The sequence below is a fragment of the Lampetra fluviatilis genome, chromosome 52 (assembly GCF_964198595.1).
Source record: "Lampetra fluviatilis chromosome 52, kcLamFluv1.1, whole genome shotgun sequence".
In the NCBI taxonomy this organism is placed as follows: domain Eukaryota; kingdom Metazoa; phylum Chordata; class Hyperoartia; order Petromyzontiformes; family Petromyzontidae; genus Lampetra; species Lampetra fluviatilis.
In genome coordinates this window covers 2230361-2249069 of record NC_136326.1, presented here as the reverse complement: position 1 = coordinate 2249069, position 18709 = coordinate 2230361, and the positions used below count along the sequence as shown (strand labels likewise).

The window sequence follows — 18709 nt, the reverse complement described above, 5'->3', positions numbered from 1 at the left end:
AATCCCCCCCACCCCCGCCCCCCCCCCCCGTACGCCTGTGTCATTTAAATTTTAAATCTCCAGATGCCCCGAGTGTGAATTGGAACTCGGCAGACACCGGAACTTGCGCAAGAAAAAGAAGAAAAAAAACTCCACCTTCCAAAGTGAACACTTTCAAACAAAAAATCGCTCGCTCTCTCTCTAACTTAAACGTCCCAGGGCTTTTCTCACTCCCGTTTCACAACTCAATCGATGAGCATAATCCCAAGTGGGTCGAGCGACGGAGTAGTGCTGAGCGTCGCGACGAGCCTGGGAATCTCAGTCTCGATTCCCGGTCACGGCTAACATGTCAGTAACGAGCATGCACACGGTTGCCACCTTTCCTGATTATCTTTTATTCCCCCGAGGATTTTCCTCCCCCCTTTGAGGTTGATTTTTCTCCGAAAATATGCAACTCTTCCCGGGGAGATTAAAAGTCCCAGATTTTTTTACATTCTGGAATCCTACACAGCGTCACTCGAAATCTGCTTCGGACACCAGGGTCTCAAACTGTTACAGCCTCACATCACGATACACTACACTACTATAAACTACACTACTATACACTACACTATACACTACTATACACCACACTACTATACACTACACTACTATACACAACACTACTATACACTACACTATACACCAGAGGTGGGACAAAGTCATTGTTATGCAAGTCCAAGTCGAGTCGCAAGTCATCAAATTCATGACTCGAGTCTGACTCGAGTCCAAGTCACATGACTCGAGTCCACATCTCATAGGTGGGACAAAGTCATTGTTATGCAAGTCCAAGTCGAGTCGCAAGTCATCAAATTCATGACTCGAGTCTGACTCGAGTCCAAGTCACATGACTCGAGTCCACACCTCTGCTATACACTACACTACTATACACTACACTATACACAACACTACTATACACTGCAGACTACACTATACGCTACACTATACACTACACTATTACACACTACTATAAACTACACTACTATACTATACAAAACACTACTATACACTACAGACTACACTATACGCTACACTATACACTATACACTACTATACACTACACGCTACACTATACACTACTATACACTACAGACTACACTATACACTACAGACTACACTATACACTACACTATACACTACACTATACACTACAGACTGCACTATACGCTACACTATACACTACACTATACACTACAGACTACACTATACACTACACTATACACTACACTATACACTACAGACTACACTATACGCTACACTATAGACTACACTATACACTACACTATACACTACACTATACATTGCACTATACACTACAGACTACACTATACGCTACACTATACACTACACTATACACTACACTATACACTACACTATACACTATACATTACTACACTATACACTACACTATACACTATACTATACACTATACACTACACTATACACTACACTATACACTACTACACTACACTATACACTACACTGTACACTACACTATACACTACACTATACACTATACACTACAGTATACACTACACTATACACTACACTATACACTACACTATACACTACAGACTACACTATACGCTACACTATACACTACACTATACACTACACTATACACTACACTATACACTACACTATACACTACACTACACTATACACTACACTACACACTACACTATACACTACTACACTACACTATACACTACACTATACACTACACTATACACTACACTATACACTACTACACTACACTATACACTACATTATACACGACACTATACACTACACTATACACTACTACACTACACTACTACACTACACTATACACTACACTATACACTACACTATACACTACACTATACATTGCACTATACATTACACTATGCTGTTAGAGCCTCACGTCTGTTCTCTGCTGTCGCCCCCTCGGTGTGGAGCTCTCTATCCCTTTGCTTGTCCACAACATCAAATGCACTCTGACAGCTTTCAAGAAACATCTAAAGGCCTCCCCCATCTGTGTTTGACTCAGGGCTTTCGAGCAGCCCGAAGCTTGGCTCCGCGCCTCTGAGTTGTTGACTTGTCTGCAAAAATGTGGCGCGCTATGAATGTCATCATCATTATTCTTCTTGTCCCCATGATGCCCCGTTTTTTTGTTGTTGTTGTTGTTGTTGTCGTGCCTCGGGGGGTGGCAACCCTAGTCGTGTCCGATACCGCCACCCTCCCACCCCCCACTGGTGAAGTATGGTCAAACGGAGCTGACGCGGTGCGACGGAGCGGAGACCCTCCTGCGGTGGTGGCGCAACGACAAAAGGATCGGGTTTTCTTTTTTATTTCCACGAATCTGATTTCATGCTACGGCAATGTTGTTTCTGTATGCACGTTGGTTGTCTTAAGCGAATGCCACTTCGCGCAAACGGCGTTCGCAGCGCCGCTGAAACTGACGCCTCGAAAACTTTTTGCGGTCTTGGGTTTTTTCGGTAAAGTCACGTAGGTAAAAAATTGTAATTAAAATTAATAAAAGTAAAATAAAAATAAAAATCACGACGTTTCGGAGGCAACACAAGCTTCCGTCTTCAGGTGGAACCGTCACAGCACGATAGCTGTATCAAGTGAGAGAAATTCCAAGAAAACAGTCCTTGTATATATACCAGAGGTGGGACAAAGTCATTGTTATGCAAGTCCAAGTCGAGTCGCAAGTCATCAAATTCATGACTCGAGTCTGACTCGAGTCCAAGTCACATGACTCGAGTCCACACCTCTGATATATACTGGTTGAGGGTGGGAGGAGCCAAGGTAGGCCCTGGATATTATAAATTTTAATTTTATACCTATGTAGGGCTGTTACGGGAGGGCTGTAAGTGCATACGATCCAATGGGTAACAAACACAGTGGGCGGAGTTACGGGAGTACACGGGGGGGGTGCCCGCAGCGACGTCCGCATCAGGCAGCCTGGGGGGTTGTGATCCTGTTGGGGGGTATAAAGGGGGAGGACAAAGAGAGCTCGGGGCTCAGTCTGGGAACGAAGGAGGAAGAGTGAAGATCCTCTAGCTAGAGCCCTGGACTCCCCTCGACGCCGCCCTTGTCAGGGCTGCAGAGGAGCGAGCCAGAGGCGTGGTTCCGTGAACCAGGGTTAGACCCTGGGACTCCGGAGACCGTAGCCCGACTCACCAGTGTCGGGCCAGTTAGCCTCCCCTAGCTCGTTAGAGGAGGACTTGGGGATAGGTGAGATTAGCTAGGGGGTATCCCCAGTTATCCGGGTGAGGGGGCCGCTACCCCCTCTAGTGTTGTCCTGTACCGATAAGCTGAAATAAATATACGTGTGCCTCAACCTGGGTGTCCAGCGTCTTCACCGGTACTTCATCTGGTGTCAGAAGTACTACGGACATGGAAACACGTCAGACAGCTCGAGCCAGAGTACCGGAGGAGGACACTGCTGAAGTCGTTGAGCCCGAGGCGGCTCACCAAGACATGGCGCAGCCGGGGGCCGACGCCTTCCTACCGGGGCATCGGCATGAAGAGGGGCCGCAGCCAGACGCGCTACGGCTGGCTCACGAGAGACTGGCGGAGCTACTGTACGCCGCTGCCGCCACGCTGGAAAACATCACGCGGCTGGGGGCTGGTGGTCCACCACGGGGCGAGGGGAGTCGTCAACCTGAGCGCCTTCCCGCCATTTCTGAAAACTCAAACTTTGAATTTCCCGCCATCGTCACGGCAGCTGCGGAGGGCGTGGCCGGGCTCAACCTTGGGTCCGACACCGCTCTCGCTGGGACAGCTGCGTCATCTCCAGCGGAGGGAGCGTCATCACATCCGCGACAGGCGATTCCATCTGCCATTCGCGCCGACGCACAGCCGAGTCCCGGGGATAGCAGCCTACAGACGTCCAAGGCGAACGCTGCGCTACAACAACGGCTGCCTCCGCTGAAAGAATTTGTTGGTGCAGAGGGCGACTGGGGCGGCTTCCAGCGACGCTTCATCGCCCACCAAGAAATGGCAAGGTGGTCCGACGATGAAGCCCTCTGCGCGCTGCCGGCGCTCCTCGACGCAGACGCGCTCGCCGCCCTCACATCGGCGCCGAAAGAGAAGCGGTCTACTCTGCCGAAGGCACTACAGCTGCTGGCCGGGGTCTATGGACCTTCAGCGGAATGCAGAGAGCGGTTCTACGAGCGCAAGCGGGGTGAGAAGGAGTCGCCCCTGGCATACAGGACGAGCCTCCTAGCGCTGGCTAAGACGGCTTTTCCCCGTATGGACGACGATGGCGTGGACGCGATGGTCACGGAGAAAATACTCCTCCTGGCAGACGACCTGGACATCGCTGTCGTCGCACAGGAGGACGCCGAGATGACCTCTCTTCAGGCGGCGCGCCTCCTTCACGCCAACCTTCTGTCCCTGCGGCGGAAAGCCAGCAGGGCATCGGCAGGGCGTGCGGTGGCTGCAGCCACCCTTCCGACGGAGGAGCTCTTCGCCGTCGACCATCGACGGCAACAGGCGCAAGAAGTACGGTCGGCCCGGGACGGGTCAAGCCGTTTCAACCGCCCGTCGTCTCCACCGGGGCTCCCGCGGTGTTTCAACTGCGGCGTCCGGGGCCACGTCGCCTCGGGGTGCCGCTCTCCTCGACAGCGCGGGACGACGGCTCGACGGGACGCCGGGCCTCCTCCTCCCAAGCTCCAGCAACATGACCCGGCGAGTCGCGGCACCACACATGTTTGGCCAAAGCACCTACCCGTTGCACGCTCTCGCACCACAACAAACGGGGGGCCGATGTCGCGTTGCGTGGGGCCAACGCGGATCACTGCGGGGACTCAAATCGAGCCCAAACAGTGGTCCGTGTTGGCCCATCGCGTGGTAGCCGCGTCGTCAGGGTCGTCGGCCGTAGTCGGACACATTGACGGGGTAGAAGTACGCATCTTGGTCGATACGGGGGCATCGGCGACAATCATTTCGGAATTAATTTACAATATTCTGCCCGTACAAAGCCGGCCTTTACTGCCGGTTAACGTCCCATTCTATGCCGCTAACGGGGGCTCTCTCGGCATCATGGGACAGATTCGAGCGCAAATTTCTATTGGGGACATCAAATTGTCGGGGCCGATTTTCGTTTCCTCCTCGCTGGCGGTTCCGTGCCTGCTGGGGACGGATTTCTTAGGTAAAATGCCCATTCGTATTTTGATCGACCAAGGATGCATTGAGCTTCCATCGGGGCGGCGCATGGCGTTCCTGCCATCCCCTGCGGCGGCTCGGTCGGCGTTCGCGACGGTACCGGCGTTCGTCGTTGAAACTGTTCGTGTGCCGCCGGGAGCTCAAATGCTAGTGCCTCTGAAACTTCGTAAGCCCTTCGCTAAGGGCATAGGGGATCAGGGTGTTTTGCTGGGACCGTCTAGGGCCGGGGTTAATGGGCCTCATTTGATTCCGGCCCAGACCGTCGTAAGAGGGGACGGGGACCCTTTCATCGCGGTCCTAAATGTGGGATCGCAGACGGTGGTGGTTCCTCAAGGGACGGTGCTCGCTCACGCGACGCCAGTGCCCTGCGAGGAACCTGTCGCGAACCACGTTGGCACTGCTTCCCGGATGCTCCCACATTCGGACAGCGATGAAGGGTGGATCGACGCGCTTTGTGCGGGATCGACGGACCTGACAAATTCAGAGCGCCAACAGCTTAGAACGCTACTGAGGGAATTTTCCGACGTTTTCAGTCGTGATAAATATGATTTGGGTTGCACTCACCTGCTGCGTCACCATATTGACACGGGTGACAGCGCGCCAATTCGCCAAAATCCGTTTCGGTTAAGTCCCGCCGAAAAGGACCATGTCAAATCGGCTGTTGATGACATGTTAGCCGCCGACATCATTTCTCCCTCCACCAGCCCGTGGGGAGCGCCGATCGTCCTGGTTAAAAAGCAGGACGGCTCGTTGCGGTTTTGCGTGGATTTTCGGCGCCTTAATAAAATTTCGGTTGCCGACGCATACCCGCTCCCACGGATGGACGAATCGCTGGACGCTTTGGCGGGAGCGCGATTCTTCTCCACACTAGATTTACTTTCGGGATTCTGGCAGCTTCCTCTGGACGATGATTCTAAACCTAAAACTGCTTTCCGTACACCGCACGGCCTGTTCCAATTCAACCGGTTGCCGATGGGCTTACACTCAGCGCCGGCAACTTTCCAGCGATTGATGGAATTGGTTTTGGCTGGATTGCAATGGGAATCGTGCCTGATTTATTTGGATGACGTTATTGTCTTTGGTAAAACTTTTGATGAACATCTCCAGAGGTTGCGGGCGGTTTTCCTAAAGATGCGGGCTGCTAATTTGAAATTTAAGCCCCAAAAATGCCATTTGTTACGCGAGTCGGTGCGTTATTTAGGGCACATCGTAGGGCGCTCGGGTATTGCTACCGATCCCGCCAAAACGCAGTGTGTCAGCTCCTGGCCGACTCCCACCTCGGTGGGAGAGGTCAGGAGTTTTATTGGCTTCGCATCATATTACCGACGCTTCGTCGCTAATTTTGCAACAATTGCCAAACCCCTACACGCGTTAACATCTAAAGGGGTTCGGTTCCACTGGGGTCAGGATGAGGAAGCTGCTTTCTGCTCCCTTCGGGACGCGCTGGTGAAGGCTCCTCCCTTGATTTACCCAGATTTTTCGAGGCCGTTTTTGCTCGACACCGACGCGAGCAACACGGGTATTGGAGGCGTGCTTTCCCAGGTGGTTGACGGCGTGGAACGGGTGGTCGCGTACGGCAGTCGGGTGTTGTCTCCAACGGAGCAAAGATATTGTGTCACCCGTAGGGAACTGTTGGCAATTGTCTATTTCATCCAACAGTATCGCCCATATCTGTACGGTCGGCATTTCACCGTCCGCACAGATCATGCGGCACTGCAGTACGCCCTGAAGGTTCAACAGCCATCGGGACAATTGTCCCGATGGCTGGAGGTCCTCCAGGATTTCAGTTTTGAAACCACTTATCGTAAGGGCGTTCGCCACACCAACGCTGACGCTCTGTCACGGATGCCAACCGCCTCCGAATGCGCATGTCTCCTGGGGTCGGGGCGTTGCAAGCCAGTGGGGGACGTGATGGTTCCGGTCCTGGCGGCGGCCGCCGACGATGAAACGGTAGTCCCCATTGATATCGCCGAACAGGGGAGAGATTCCCTGCTTGGATTGCCCGTTGATGAATGGGGGCGCCTCCAGTTGGAGGATGCCTCCCTCCTCGCGTTGCGTCGTCGCGCCGGGGAGAGGGGGCGTGTGACGGGTCATGCCGACGCATGGGAAACCCATGCGGGCTTGCTTATGCATTGGGACGGGAAATCCCAGCGTCACCGGCTGGTGGTCCCTTCTGGCCTACGAGGTAAGGTGGTGTGGGCTGCTCATGAGCGCCTCCTCCACCTAGGTACCCAGAAAACACTCGCCTTGCTTCAGCTGAATTTTTTTTGGCCGGGTATGACAAGGGATGTCGCTGATCTGTTGGCGGCATGCCCTCAGTGTGCGCAGCGCAAACCACCGGCACGGGAGTCGAACCCGCCCTTACAATCCATCCAGGTCTCCAGAATAAATGAACTGGTCGCACTGGATATTCTGGGGCCATTCCCCGCCACCTCCAGGGGAAATAAATATTTGCTTACTGGGGTCGAATATTTTACGCGCTGGCCTATGGCCTGGCCCCTGGCGAATCAGTCGGCAGCAGCCATCGTCGACGCCTTTGTCCAAGGTTATGTCATGGACAAAGGTGCCCCGGAGCGGTTGTTGACCGACCAGGGTAGAAATTTTTCGGGGAAACTCCTAAAACAAGTCTGTGATCTCCTGGGAACGAAAAAAATTCGAACCTCCCCCTATCACCCGCAAACGGACGGGATGGTCGAGCGTCTGCATCGCACCATCACGTCTATGTTGTCGCAGCAAGTTTCGGACTCACAGGCTGATTGGGACTTACAAATTCAAGGGGTTCTAGCGGCATACAGATTGGCTCCCCATGCTGCGACGGGGTTTTCACCTTTCTTTCTTATGTATGGCCGCGAACCCGACCCACCTGTTCGGGCACAGTTGCAGATCCCCGTGCCGCTGGGCAAATCTAAATTGGACGATCACGTTAAATTTAACCTTGACAAACTGACTGAGGCGCGGGATGCGGCGAGGCTAAATTCTGACAGGCGTCAGAAGGCGAACGAGCGCCTCAGACTGGCTCGCGCGCACGTGCTGCAGTGGAAGCCGGGGGACAGGGCATGGCTGCACTGTCCCCAGGTACCACTCGCGACCTCCTCTAAACTCGTACGCCCGTGGCGGGGCCCCGTCGAGGTTATTGAGGTTTTGAGGCCTCAGTGCGTTCGAATCCAATGGGGGAGGCGCCGGTGGTTTGTACACCCCTCTAGGCTGAAGCCGTTTGTTGCGGTGCGGGGGCCCACGCCACGCACGCGAGGCCAAGCATGTGGGGGGTCGACCGACTCGGAGGGTCCGTCGCTGCTCTCGCCTGATGTGTTGCCGGCTGTCCCACCCACAGGTGCACCGGGAATGACGGGCTCACGCCCTGGAACCCCCACAGGTGATGCCGACAGTCGCGCGACTTCAATCGCGACCTCACCTCGCATGGGACAGCCGCCACCGGATGGTCCGCCGTCCGGGGTTGCCCCGTGTGACGGGCCTGCGGCAAGGACGCGCGCTAAAATGCGCAGACTCTTATAATATACAGCAGGAAGAAAAAGAAAAAAAAATTTATTTTCCTTCACGTGTCATGGTTACTGTATGCTGCGTCGGTGGTGTGCTCCTTGCACACTGAGTGTGTTGTGTTGTGGGTGCGTTGTGTGTCGTGGGTGTGCTGTGTGTGATGGGGGAGTTCCTGGCTAGTTGTACATACGTGCTTACGGATTTCGTATTTATGCGGGGGGGGGGTGCGTCGGACATTCCCTTCGGGGGTATGGTTGTTGTTCTTGTTGTTGTTCTTCTATTTGCATTTTGTTGAAAAAATGAGGCACACACGGGGTCGAGGGGTAATTGTTCCTTTATTTGGAATTGTTGCAGCCGGGACGGCTGCGAGCTGTAATGGGGGGGGTGATGTAGGGCTGTTACGGGAGGGCTGTAAGTGCATACGATCCAATGGGTAACAAACACAGTGGGCGGAGTTACGGGAGTACACGGGGGGGGTGCCCGCAGCGACGTCCGCATCAGGCAGCCTGGGGGGTTGTGATCCTGTTGGGGGGTATAAAGGGGGAGGACAAAGAGAGCTCGGGGCTCAGTCTGGGAACGAAGGAGGAAGAGTGAAGATCCTCTAGCTAGAGCCCTGGACTCCCCTCGACGCCGCCCTTGTCAGGGCTGCAGAGGAGCGAGCCAGAGGCGTGGTTCCGTGAACCAGGGTTAGACCCTGGGACTCCGGAGACCGTAGCCCGACTCACCAGTGTCGGGCCAGTTAGCCTCCCCTAGCTCGTTAGAGGAGGACTTGGGGATAGGTGAGATTAGCTAGGGGGTATCCCCAGTTATCCGGGTGAGGGGGCCGCTACCCCCTCTAGTGTTGTCCTGTACCGATAAGCTGAAATAAATATACGTGTGCCTCAACCTGGGTGTCCAGCGTCTTCACCGGTACTTCACCTACGTGACTTTACCGGAAAACCCTAAGAAAATTAATCATTGCAGTCACGAAAGCTTCAAATCTAGAATTTTGCGGTCTTGTCATTCGTTCACGAGCGCTGGCTTCGTTCCTAAAAAACAAAAAACTCAGGCGTGTTTAACGCGGGCTGTCTAACGCATGTTCCAATGGCACGTTCTTCACATTTAGGGCCGCGCTTCTTCCGTCGCTGCCGCGAAGAAGGGGTGATTGTGACCCAGGAGTGACAGAATATTCATCCTGTTACTCACGCTTATCCAGACAAAGAAAATGAGAGGAGTAGAAGGATGGTGGCGATGGAGGGAACACGGCAAGGCGCTGGTGGGACCCATGATTCATATCGAAGGGACCCTTTTTGTCAAGTACAAAATGATTGGGGGGAAACAATGAGAATACGCTTTAGCCTTGCTGGCAATAAAACGGGTGTTAAGATGTTCAAACACCAAATAGACACCCGTTGCATGATCCAACCGAGCGTCCAACATCAAATTCACGTCGAGACGGAAGGCACCTCAGTTCAGAATCCGATGAGCTATAAAGCTCTTTATCACATATGTCCAGTCGGGGCACGGGCTAAGAACGTTACAACAACACGCAATATAAAAAAAAAACACGATAGCAGTGCAAAGTACAAGAAAGGTAAACAAATCACCCAAACGCACACAAATTAAACTGAACCAGCCCCCATCCTACCAGGCAAAGCCCACTGCGGTGTGAACTTTTTTTTCAGAAGCGACCTGGCTCTCACAAATGATAGCCCAACAAAGTGACCCATCGTGAAAGACGCAGCGACGGCGCAGTGAGAAGTGGACAGACCACGGCACGGAGATTTCGGTGAAGGAAACGGCCATGCCCTCCAACGGCCCAAAAACTCCAATTTCATCCGCATTTGTTTTTGCTGCGCAGAAAAAAAAACGAGTCACTTTCTGGGATGAACCCAGATTATGGGATCCGTCCCGAGGACTCCCCTCCCACCTTCCGCCCGTTCCACGGCGGTCGGATGAGAGACGTTTAAACCGAAATCTGATCGGCGCTGTACCCTCCTCCTCTCAAGCTCGTATGGAACATGTACCACCGAGCCTCGAATGGCCGCGCTTCCACGTTTTGATGTCCGAGTGCTCAGCGGGCCGAGACTCGATTCGGTTGAGACTCATCCGGAATACGGTTGGGTGCGGGTGGTGGACAGAGGGGGCGCACGTAAGCGCTGTGGTGATTTCATACGGAGGGTACAACGGAGGGCACAAAGGCAAAGGAGGGCAAGGGCAGAGGGCAACAGCGTAGGGCACAGCAGAGGGCAACAGCAGAGGGCAACAGCAGAGGGCAACAGCAGAGGGCACAGCAGAGGGTAACAGCGTAGGGCACAGCAGAGGGAACAGCAGAGGGTACAGCAGAGGGCAACAGCAGAGGGCAACAGCAGAAGGCACAGCAGAGGGCAACAGCGTAGGGCACAGCAGAGGGAACAGCAGAGGGCAACAGCAGAGGGAACAGCAGAGGGCACAGCAGAGGGTAACAGCAGAGGGCACAGCAGAGGGCAACAGCAGAGGGCACAGCAGAGGGCACAACAATGGGCAACAGCAGAGGGCACAGTAGAGGGCACAACAATGGGCAACAGCAGAGGGCACAACAATGGGCTACCTTTCTAGGGCACCCTCGCGCGCGTCAAGATCCCCCCCCCCCACCGCTTATCGGCTTTGCTGAGACCAGAGTGAAGTCTGAAGACACCGGTCCCGTTGGTTTAATGCCAAGGCTATTGTGGATTAAAAAGTTATCGTTTACAAGAAAACCCAAGATAAACTTCTAGATTTGAAGCTTTCGTGACTGTAAGGATTCATACTCTTAGTTTTTTCGGTAAAGTCACGTAGGTAAAAAAGCGAAATAAAAATTAATAAAAAATAAAATAATAAAAATCACGACGTTTCGGAGGCAACACAAATCTCCGTCATCAGGTGGGATGGAGACTTGTGTTGCCTCCGAAACGTCGTGATTTTTATTATTTTATTTTTTATTAATTTTAATTTCATTTTTTTACTCAAGATAAACGTTGCTTCGTGCGAGCAGGTCGCTACCTGCCTTTGATGCTTTATCTCACGCAAAGACAACGGCAAAAAAGGCCCCTCCCAGCCTTTCCTGTAGACTTTAACAGGGCTTTTTTCGATTTAAAGCTTTCGTGACTGCAGGCATTCATCTTCTTGCTTCTTTCGGTAAAGTCACGTAGAAGGGAAATAATAAAATAATAAAAATATTACATTATACAATAATTCTCACGACGTTTCGGCCACAACGCAAGCAGCCGTCCTCAGGTGAAGAACAGGTCTGTCGGAAAGACAGCGCCTGAATGAAACACCACCAGGCTTGGAGCGTGTATTTAAGCTGGGTTGGAGGGGGAAGAGCGCCTTGACAAAATAGTTTGCATATCAAGAGGAATTTTGCACATTTATGGGAAATGCAGATATGGGATTAGTCATTACTTGTGAAATGCGTAGGAGGTGGGCGGGGGGTTTCAAAGTCACAATATGCCCGTGCACTTTACCGAAATAATATGCCCGTGACTTTACCGAAAGAACCAAAGAACCAAGAAGATTGAACAGGGGCTCTTGGGGGGTGAGCGCTGTTCGCGAGTGCCACTCTGTTCGATGTTTGCACACGAGGCGCCAGGCACAGCGCTCGTTCCAGGCAGTGTCGACCTCGAGGGCAGAGGCCCAGGACCGGGGCTCAGACACTCAACGCTGTTATTGGTCATGAGCGGCAAATCGAATGCGGGTCGCCGGGTTCGGAGCGCCACGCGCTCACCGCTCAACTGCCACTGCGCGTAATTCCTCGCGTGCAACAACAACAACAACAGACAACGATTTGCACGTGTAGCCTTGAGCAGGCTGTCGAGGCAAACGCTGTTTGCGAGTACCAATGAAGGCCGACACGGCGCACGAGAGGGTGGGCGGGCCAGCACCACGCCCGGCCGCCTTTGTCTCCCGTGTGTCGATGTTTTACACAACGCACCGGGTACTCATTTGAGGCTGAGTCGACCTAGGGGAGGCCCAAGACCGGTTCAGATAAACGTCGTCACTGGTGTTGGCCGTGAGCAGGAATCGAACTCGGGTCTCCGGGTTCGAAGCGCAGCACGCTAACCGCTACACGCCCACTGTCCTACGGCTGCCCATAACTTCTCACAACAACAACGCCATTCGCCACTCAGTGGCGGTGGCGTCACTACGGCGCCTGTGCCAGGCTACGTGCACGTTAAGGCCACGTGAAGTGTCGCCCGCCTGCTGGCAATGAGGCCACGGGACAGAACCAGCAGGTGCCATGGGTTGGCTGACTGAGGTGGCTGGCCGATGCACCACCTGTGCCCCCCTACTGTGCCAATTCACACATACATACACATACACACACACATACACACACACATACACACGTGTGCAAGTGAAGCCCTTAACGAGCTAAAACATTTCTGACGTGATTGCGACTTACAGGGAGTGAGTGCGAGCTCCTGTGAAAATTGACGACTATTATATTCCTATCGCTTTGCCCATCATCATAAATCATAATCATCATTACCAATCATCGTAATCATTATCATCACCCAACACAGCTTAGATTGCCCGCACGGTACTCCGGATGCCCGTGTAATGCCAAGGAATGGATCCCCTTTCCTGCTCCAGATCATTGCAACGTCATCAAACATCATCATTGTCTTTGAGTTGTGCGCCTTTTGGCGTCATCTGGTCGAACACCGTATGAGACTAGGCTCTAAGGAAAGCTGTCTCAGGTGTGGACCAATCAATTTCAAGGACAATGCATACATTATTTGTTTGCATTCTGACCGCAAGTATTGTGGTTAATGTAAACATAATTCCTCGCAAAAAAAGGTTTCAGTTTTGTTGCCAGAAAAAAAGGGGAAAAAACTCTTTATTATATTTTGGTACTGGCAAAGGAGGCCTCATGACCATCATCATCATCAAGCCTCGGAGCAAATCACCCCGAGTACGTCTGATCCCGTTGGTCCTCAGAAGCTCAGCAGATAAGATCCTGGCTTGGTACGTGCAGCGGGAGACGTCCTGGGAACACCGGTTGTTTTAGTCGCGGGCTGAGAAGTGAGCAGAAGATGGCAAGCACAGCAAATGGGTTGAATTGTCGTCTGTCCGGAAACTTTGCAATTCACCTCCTCCCCTTTGTTGTGTGTGATTGGTTTTTCTCCAGGTACTCTGGTGTGCTCCCACGTGAAACCAAACACGCATTCGTGGCATTACCCAAACATCCCAATGGGCTATTTGCAAATATACAAACTGCACTTGGCACCGATGGCTATCTGTCGCCCTTCGTACTAACACTTGAATATTTCCAGATACAAGCGCATGTTCGAGAGCATTGCGTAATCCCATTTTTCTGAACTTGTTGAGTAATATCGCTCTCTCCGATGTGTCTTTGGGGTTCGTGCCGCGCGTCGTTCGGCACACGATGTTCCGGCTTATTGCTCCGCGAGCTCGGGAGGTTCTTCACGAACCACGTTAACTTCTTGACGGCACGTGGAGCGAAACGTCAAAGACACCGCAAAATCCTCCTCGCCCTCGGCGCGATCGTTCAACGTCCGGCGCTCTGCGTCACTTGTGCGCAGGCAAGACGATGTCCCTGGCCACGTACGAGGGGAGCTACAGAACCCACGTTCCTCGATGGGACGGCGGCGGTCGACAAGGAGGCGGTGGCGGCGGCGATGCGGGAAGAGGTGGAGGAGGTGGAGGAGGTCGGGGCGGCGGCGACGGAGATCCCCAGCGGTCAACAGGCGCCCCCGTCAGCTCCACTGCTGGCCACGGCGCGCCCACGCTGACGCCCGTGGCGCTGCGGCCGCACGTGGGCAACATGAACACGCACGAGGTGAAGCCGCACGAGGTGAAGCACCCGCAGCAGCAGCAGCCACCGCACGGCGCGGCGGAAGACGGGGAAGAGGGCCGTGGCTACGGCGAGCTGAACGCCACCTTCCCGACGGTGCGGCGTGCGGGCGTCGAGGTGAGCTGTGGGGGGGTGGCCCCCCTACCCACTCTCACAAAGATCCCCCGTGTAGCCTTAACAGACTGTAGGGGAAAGTGCTGTTAGCGAGCACCTATGGAGGCCGGAACGGTACACGAGAGGGTGGGTGGCCAGCACCACGCCCGACCGCCTTTGTCTCCCTAGTGGCGATGTTTACACACCGCACCAGGTACTAATTTGAGGCTGAGTCGACCTAGGGGAGGCCCAGGACCGGTTCAGATAATCGTCACTAGTGTTGGCCATGAGCGGGAATCGAACCCGGGTCGCCAGGTCTGTCGTGCAGCGCGCTAAGCACTACACTACCGCTCCCCACTCTCACGCACACACACGGACACGCTCACGCACGCACGCACAGTGAGCGAACGGCTGAATCGCTCGGAGTTGTTCTTCGTCAGTCCGTACGGTTTGCACGGTTGGCTACGTACGGTGCGAAAGAAGTTCAACATACATGCATATCCCGATCATGAAGCCTTGTGCATATTTGGAGTTTGCGTGTCTCTCTCTCTCTCTCCCCTTGGTCGCATGGATTTTTCTCCGGCTCCTGCGGGGTTTTCCCTCCGCATTGAGAATCAGCATCACGCGTTTAGAGTATTCGGCTGCTGTAAATTTCCACACGGTGATGACAAGCCACTTGGTTGAGCTTTTATTTGTGATAGCCAGGTCACTTCTGAAAGAGAGCTATGTATAGCTCAGTGAGCCTTTCCTGGTAAAATAAAAAAAAATGGTTTAAATAATGGTAGTTTTACGCAGTGTAGTCGATTGCGAGATGCAAATTGCATCGCTCATGATTTCCGAGGAACCACAACGAGCTGGAAGGCAGCATCAGCCAGGCAGTGAGCCACCACTACCAACAATTTCTCAAGCTCTGCAGTCGTCTATGTGATGAAGATGTTTTCAGCCAATTATTGAGTGTTTATATATACTCAGCACCATGCATAAAACAGGTGTTGTAGAGTGCTGCTGGTGCATTCTGGGTAATTTTGTCACCGGATTGAAAATATTGGGTTGCCATTGATCCCAGAGTCACCATGAAATATCAAAATAAAGGTATTTTTTAGAGGATCTTGACGATAGCATAGCAATATTTGTGTAGGTATTGCCAATCCTGGGGTCCTGGGGTGGTGGTTATTGCTCAGAAACTGGTGAACTGATCGCTGCGGGACCAGCAAAGAGATGTCAATCGATTGATCGATTGATTGAGCTGCGGCACACTTTGCCACAGCTCATCTGCTCCCTGATGGCTCATCAACCACCTCCAGCTGTCGGGAATGTGAGCTCTGATATATACAGGCCAAGGTCAAGAGGTCGACCACGGCCACTGCAGATGATGCTACCGGTGCCTTGTCGTCACTTCCTACGTTCCCCCGAGGCGTGAAGAATTGCGCGTCAGTGTACCGCGTGTAGCATGTCGCAAATTGTTGAGTGGCTCGATTGACAGGCGTGTCCGCGTGCGGCGATAATCATCCCGTGCCGCTTTGCCGCGTGTAACGCGCGATAAATTGGCAAGCGACACACAGTAGAACCCCTCTTGACGACGGCAATTGGTTCCACGAAACCCGTCGTTAAGTGATTTGGTCGTTAAGCGAGTATAGGAAATACACGTTAAAGGCTTAATTCGTTCGGATAGCATCGAAAGTTACCCTTTTTCACCCAAAAAACGTACTTTATAATATTTAAGCAATGCATATTAATACATAACGATACTAACACCATTATAAAACACATATTATTAAAAGAAACATGGTTAATCAATGCATTAATTAATATTTACAATACCTGCGTAGTGGGTTCTATGGAGGCACACACTTGAACTTAGAGGCAACATGTTTATTACACGACCCCAACAGGATAACTACATAAATGTACACTGGTTAACTAGACCACAACGGGGTAACTACATAACCGGGTCAGTCAGCTAACACACTGCCTGACCCACGATGACGACCGTAAAGACCAAAGATCGAAGATCGAACATACGTAGCACCGACGGGTTCCATTTCAGCAGACAGCCGCGATTGCTCTCGGGACATCCCTTTTATGCTCCCTAGAGGCGTGGCCTCGCTCCGCCTTCGGGCACGCCCCCCTTCTGGATCTCACCAGAAGGTTCTCGACCGAGCATCATGTGTCCCTCAAGCCACCCTTTGGGCCCCCTCGCTACCCTGTCCTGGTCACGTGTCCTCTCGGGTTCACCCAGACTGCCACGTCCTCACTTGCCCTCTCTCTCACCCACAGTTCCACTCTTGTGACAGCTGGCGCTAAGCGCCCTAGTCACTCCATTTACGTCACTACACCTGCAACAGCCAGCCGTTAACAGCAGAATGATCAGTAAGCGAACACATTGGGATCTATAGAGGCCCGTCGTTAAGCGATTTGTTGTTAACAGGGGTGGTCGTTAAGAGGGGTTCTACTCGACACTACTATACACTACACTATACACTAGACTACTATACACTACACACAACACTCCTATACACCACACTACTATACACTACACTACTATACACTATACTCTTTGGTTATTTCGGTAAAGTCACGTAGGTATAAAATAAAATACATTATACACTACTATACAATACACTACTATACACTACACTACACTATACACTACATTATACACTACACAATGGGCTCCATGGAGGCCCATCGTTAAGCAATGCATCGTTTACAGTCGTGGTCGTTAAGATGAATCATACTATAGTTCGATGACTTGAGGAAAGTTTGTTTTCGCTCTGTCCCAAGCGATTTCCAGACACATTAGAGGGCAGAGTTCGCAATGCTCACACATGGCACCTCCCATAGACCCTCCTCGGTCGTTCACCACAAGTCTGTTCACGTTTACAAATGTTGAAGTCGCCTCCCCACCACCATAAACAAATGCAACAACAACAACAACAATGATTTATAATGAAGTTTTTTCGGTCGGATCGCGTAAATGTAAATGTGCCGTTAAACCCGCCACCACCCCGACACAGCCAATCGGGTAAGGCGTGTCACGTGAACAAATCGTGCCAATTAGTTACTGCTTCAACACTGACCGGTGGTGTGTTGGACAGAAAACCCACAACATTTACAACATGAGATACCCTGACGTTGCGTTGGTGACTGCGACCAGCCTTACGGTTGTAAATCACCAGTGGAACTTTACTATGAATATTATTGGTCACGAAAGCCTATGTGTTAACGAATAATAATAATACAGAGGAAAGAGACAGCTCAAACTTAATTTGGAGCTTTCGTGACTGCAGGAATTACTCTTTGGTTCTATCGGTAAAGTCACGTATAAAGAGAAAATAATAAATTAAATAATAGCATACGACGTTTCGATTGCAACACAAGCAATCATCATCAGGTATAAATGAAATAGAAAACAAACAAGGTGGGAAACCCCCTACAAGGGTGACGCGGTTGATGATGCCGATGACGTCGTTGATGATGCCGCTGACGTCGTTGATGATGCCGATGACGTCGTTGATGATGTCGCTGACATCGTTGATGATGTCACTGCCATCATTGATGATACTGATGACATCGTTGATGATGCCGATGACGTCGTTGATGATGCCGATGACGTCGTTGATGATGCCGATGATATCGTTGATGATGCCGCTGACGTCATTGATGATGCCGATGACGTCGTTGATGATGCTGATGACATCATCAATCCATGCCCATCACCTCCCGTCCAGCGGCATGGTTGACGACAAATGCGAGATTTATTTTTCCCCCCACCAAATATTTTCCAGTCATCTGATTCGTCAAACAATCGAATCGGTAATCGGCAGCGTAATCGATTATTTCAATAATTGGAAGTCCAGTTTTAATTGCAATTCAATTGAATGTGCACCGTTATATGCCGTGTGTATTTGAGTTGTCCATTGTACGCAAGAATATGGTTGTTTAATACTTATAAAGGCAGTTATTAGAAACACAAAAACAAGTCAAATAGAATGACATTATAAGAATATATAATGCATCCTATGGCAATGCCGTTGACCAGGTTCTGATGAAACTACTGGCGATCTCTTTAAACACATTTGGCGTTTCTTTCTTTTGTTCTTTGTTAGAACAATGCAGTACACC

At 51.8% G+C, this 18709-nt stretch overlaps 1 protein-coding gene across 1 annotated transcript in view; it reads left to right on the top strand.

The window, feature by feature from the left end:
- The window catches only part of LOC144949083 (neurexin-1-beta-like), a 559393-nt gene that overhangs the window by 528877 nt on the left and 11807 nt on the right, over window positions 1-18709 (top strand). The window contains exon 7 of the mRNA XM_078878916.1: window positions 14220-14608. Within this exon, the coding sequence (XP_078735042.1) occupies window positions 14220-14608 (389 nt within the window). The remainder of the gene's footprint in view (window positions 1-14219; window positions 14609-18709) is intronic.